The 4,479-nt window shown below is 54.6% G+C and overlaps 1 protein-coding gene across 1 annotated transcript in view; it reads left to right on the top strand.

Annotated features, from left to right (window-relative positions):
* Positions 1–4,393, top strand: part of COPG1 (coat protein complex I subunit gamma 1) — a 41,438-nt gene extending 37,045 nt beyond the window's left edge. The window contains exons 22-24 of the mRNA XM_006169817.3: positions 2,304–2,442; positions 2,609–2,707; positions 3,969–4,393. Coding sequence (XP_006169879.1) covers positions 2,304–2,442; positions 2,609–2,707; positions 3,969–4,099 — 369 coding nt within the window. The 3' untranslated portion in view covers positions 4,100–4,393. The remainder of the gene's footprint in view (positions 1–2,303; positions 2,443–2,608; positions 2,708–3,968) is intronic.
* The last annotated feature ends 86 nt before the right edge of the window (positions 4,394–4,479 follow it).

The following is a 4,479-nucleotide window of genomic DNA, read 5'->3' as shown; positions in this document are numbered from 1 at the left end:
GCGCCCGGCGTGAGTTTTAAGCCACCGGGTCCGGGACGCAAACCGCGGTTGACTATGTGGGAGTCCAGCGACATAGCCATTACGCTAACTGCTGGTTCCCGGCCCTAAAAGGTTCTTGACAAAAACGCACATGTGGTTGCCCACGGCCCGGTGGTCACGGGGTCCGGGTCCCGCCTGGCTAACTGCGTGAGCCTCCTGAGACACCAGGTACATGTGTGTTTCTCACCCAGCGGGCGGGGAGGCGAGAGGCTGAGGCCTTGGCCAGTCTCTCTTCCTTTGTGTCTCTAGCAAACGCAATACACCGTCCGACCACTTAAGACAAAAACGTGTGCAGAAGAGACGAGAAATACATAATCTTTGGGAGTTATTTTTCTGGCAGGGTCATTCCACAACGTGTGCAGAAGAGACGAGGAATGCGGAACCCTTGGGAGTTATCTTTCTGGCAGGGCCATTCCTCACAGACCCTACTGTTCTCACTTAAAACCATAATGTAAGCATTTTCATGTTCCCTTACAAAGACTTTGTAAGTATAGTTTTCAGTGACTTATTGTTATTATTATTATTATTTAATTTGCTATAGGACATGTGCACTCACCAGAGAAAGACACATACAGAAAGAGAAAGTGAGAAAGCAAGTTGCCAGGTCCAGGACTCAAACCGTGGTCAGCCATGTGAGAGTCCAGCTCCCTAATTACCAGACCACCTGTTGGCCCCTCAGTGGCTTAACAACACTGTGTTATTTGAATATTGTCATTACTTAACCGACCTTCCATTCCTTTAACATTGAGCATTTGTGGGTTTTTTTTGTTTGTTTATTTTTTTGTTTTTGTTTTTGTTTTTTAGAGGTTTTTGCTATAGGGCACGTGCGCTCACCAGACAGAGTGACAGAGAGAAAGAAAGCGAGAAATCACCCCCCAGGGGGGACAGCCACACCGCAGTCCCTTCTCCATTCTCCTCTCGGGATCTTGGGCACGCATGCACACGCAACTGGCATGGGTTTTAAGCCACCAGGTCCGGGACGCAAACTGCAGTCGACTACGTGGGAGTCCAGTGACAGCCATTATACTAACTACTGGTTCCAACATTGAGCATTTGTGATTCCCAGTTCGGCTATTTATAATGCTGGGTAAACACTCCCTGGGGCCCGGCCTGTAGGTGCAGTGTGTAGCGAACTGGGCTGGAATGCTGGAAGCCACGTGGCTTGTGGCTGCTCAGCTTCCCAGTCAGCCTGAATCGTTGCAGGTGTGCACACGAGGGCCTGAGACCTGGGGAGCTGGAGGACCGAGGGCTGAGGGCAGGGGTTCGTGGTGTGACCAGACCCTGCCGAGGGTGCTTTCACATGCACACATACAGGCTCTTTACCAAAAGCAAAAACATAAGAAAAATCCCGCATTTCAGGTTCTCCTTAGGGTAGAGTCCTTAGAATAATTGAATCAAAGGGTGAGCGTGGCTTTAAGGCTCTGCTCCCTGTTGTCAGATTGCTGTCTAGGTAAGCTGGGCCCTCCAGGTAGCCGAGGTACATTGCTCTGGGCAGTCTGTCGTGTCAGTCTGGAACACCCCTCCAAACCCCCTCTGAACTTGGACAGAGCCAGGGATCAGGTCCTTGGGCTTTGACTGTGGGACAGTGTCTCAGTGCTGTCCAAATGCAGACGCTCAGCCTGAGGTGGCAGTTGTTGAAGGAACAGTTACCAAGTGTCATCCTGGAGCCACAGTCAAAAATGGACCTTCCTGAGGCAGAAGGCCCGGTGAACCTGAAGGAGCTTTGTCTGCATCTGCTGCCATTCTGAGGCAGGAACCAGGCCTTACACTTCCCTCATCCACAGAGCAGGGTCTGTGAAGAGCTGCTGGGAGGATGGTGGGGACCTGCAGGCAGACCGAGGCAGTACAGGGTGCGGGTGGGTGCTGGCATTACCGTTCTGCTCAGGGAAGACACAACTGACGTGGACACGGGATTCCATACGTGTCAGGCTAAGACACACTTGGGTGGGAGCACGAGCTGCTGACTCGGAAATGGCTGCTACTCTTGAGGAGCCCTGAGAGTGACAGGTGCAGGGCTGAGCTCGAGCAATCCCTGGTGGCAGGCTCTCTGCGCTGACTCCAGGCTGGGAGAGGTATGATCTGCAGCTGACCATTCTAGCAGGAGCGAGATGAGAGTGGACAGACCCTGGGGTCAGGGTGTTGTCACCAAGGGCACACTGCTCAGCTGTGAGCACTCACTGAACAAGTCACAGGAAGGGGTGTGTGGGCAAGTCTGGCAGGGGCTCCCCAGGGTCGGAGCCTGACCTCTGCCTGCCTCTCTCTAGCTAGAAGACCTGGAAGTCACTGTAGCCGATCACATCCAGAAGGTCATGAAAGTGAACTTCGAGGCGGCTTGGGATGAAGTAGGGGATGAGTTTGAGAAGGAGGAGACATTCACCTTGTCAACCATCAAGACGCTTGAAGGTGAGATCCTGGTGGTGCCCTCTCCGGCCCGCTGGCCCTCCCCAGGCCCCTGTGCTGTGGCTGTGCTCCTCCCCCTTCCCCTAGGAACCTAGCCCACACAGGCCCTCCGAGTGCGAGGAAGGGGGCAGCTTGTGTGGCGGGATGACCCTGTGTGTTCTCCCTGCAGAGGCAGTGGGCAACATCGTGAAGTTCTTGGGGATGCACCCCTGTGAGAGGTCAGACAAAGTGCCGGACAGCAAGAACACCCACACCTTGCTCCTGGCAGGTAACAGCATCCCAGTGGGTGAGCCTGGGTGGGGGACTCTGGGAGCAGAGAGTCAGAAGCCACATGGCCTGTGCAGCTGGCCATAAGCTGAGCTGCAGTGTTGGGTGCCACACGGTTGCCCATGGGTTTAGATGTCCAGGTTTGCCTGAGAACATTGGGCGTGTGCCCAGGGTCTTGATGGAACCCTCTCAGGGGTCCTCTGTCCCTCTCTCGTGCACACACGTGCTCCGTGTCATGGATAATGAGAGAGGGCTTGTAGCTGACATCACATACACACGAAGAACAATGCACAGACAATGCTATATCTGGGGGCCAGCCAGGTGGCACAGGCATTAAGACATGGTTTGAGTCCCGGACTCTGCAGCTTAAGAGAGACGTGTGCACCAAAATCCCAAGAGGAGAATGGAGAAGGGATTGCAGCATGCCCATCCCCTTGAGAAGAGAAGGAGAATGCTCTCTCTCTCTGGCAAGCACATATGCTTAAAGTGTTAAAAAAAAAAAAAAAAAAAAATCTGTGATCTGCTTGAGCACATCCTGGGACAAAATGCATGTGTCCAGGTGCGGTCAGCTCTTAAAGCCAGAGCGCGGACCCTGGGGTGCATTAGACTGCATCTTTTTCCTTTTTCTAAAGTTTTTGCTACAGGGAGTGTGCACTTGCCATAGAACAACAGGAAGAAAGTGAAGAATCACCCTGACTCGGGGAATGGCCATGCTGCAGTCCCTTCTCCAGTCTCAGGGTTTGGGACATGCACGCTCAGCGTGATTCTCAGCTGCTGGGTCCGGGACTCAGCCATGCAGCCAGGCATGTGGGACCCAGCGCCCTAACCTCCAGGCTACCTGCTGGCCCTCATGAGGCTGTCCTTAGTGACCTGCCCTGACAAGGGGGAGGTACTGTTGATGACCCTAACACAACACAGGGAAGTGGGGTTTTCAGCCGAGTGTTTATAGTCTTCGGCATGTGCTCTCAGGCACATCGTTTCAGTCCCCTGGGTCTCGCACACTCTGCCCTGTGGTTTTCTACTGGTGGGGCCGCCCCTTCATCTGCTGTCAGCCGGCTCAGCCCGAGTCCTCAGGTCAACTGCCTTGAGCTTGGCGGAACCTGGAATGTGGCTGCTAGTGTTCCCCTCTCCCTGAGGACAAGCTCACAGAGGCATGGGGGCTCTACGGCCTCACCTGTCTACACAGTCTCCCACGCGTCCACAGTGGCAGCGCTTCGCCGGCCCCCTGCAGCCCTTCTCCCACCCCTGCCCCTCCCTCCTAGGTGTGTTCCGGGGTGGTCATGACATCCTGGTGCGCTCCCGCCTGCTGCTTTTGGACACGGTGACAATGCAGGTGACAGCCAGAAGTTCGGAGGAGCTGCCAGTAGATGTCATCTTGGCGTCTGTGGGCTGAGGCCAGCCTGCAGGGCCCTGCCCTTCAACCTCCCCCAGGCTAGGTGGAAATCAGCCTCCTGGACCAAAACCCTTCCCAAGCCTCTGTACACAAAAGCAGTTAGGAATCATCGCGGACATTTTTAAATCTAAGCTCCGTCTTGTCAGGACTGCTGGGGTAACTTTTGTAGTGGGGGGGATTTTAGCCTGTTCTGTCCTCGGAAAAGGACGGTGACCGACCTTCACGCCTTCTCTTGGATTTAACCCCAAAGAAACCGTGTTATCCCTGTAATAAATAAGCATGTATTTATCGATTGCCCCCTCGTCTGGATGCACTTAGAGCCTGCACCGTCCCGTGGCAGCCACCGCGCCTGGCTGCTGTGTCGCAGCGGGGCAGGGGCG

This window comes from Tupaia chinensis, unplaced genomic scaffold (assembly GCF_000334495.1).
Source record: "Tupaia chinensis unplaced genomic scaffold, TupChi_1.0 Scaffold147500_2, whole genome shotgun sequence".
Lineage (NCBI taxonomy): Eukaryota > Metazoa > Chordata > Mammalia > Scandentia > Tupaiidae > Tupaia > Tupaia belangeri.
Note: the sequence above shows the minus strand (reverse complement) of the source record. Positions and strands in the feature narration are given on the sequence as shown.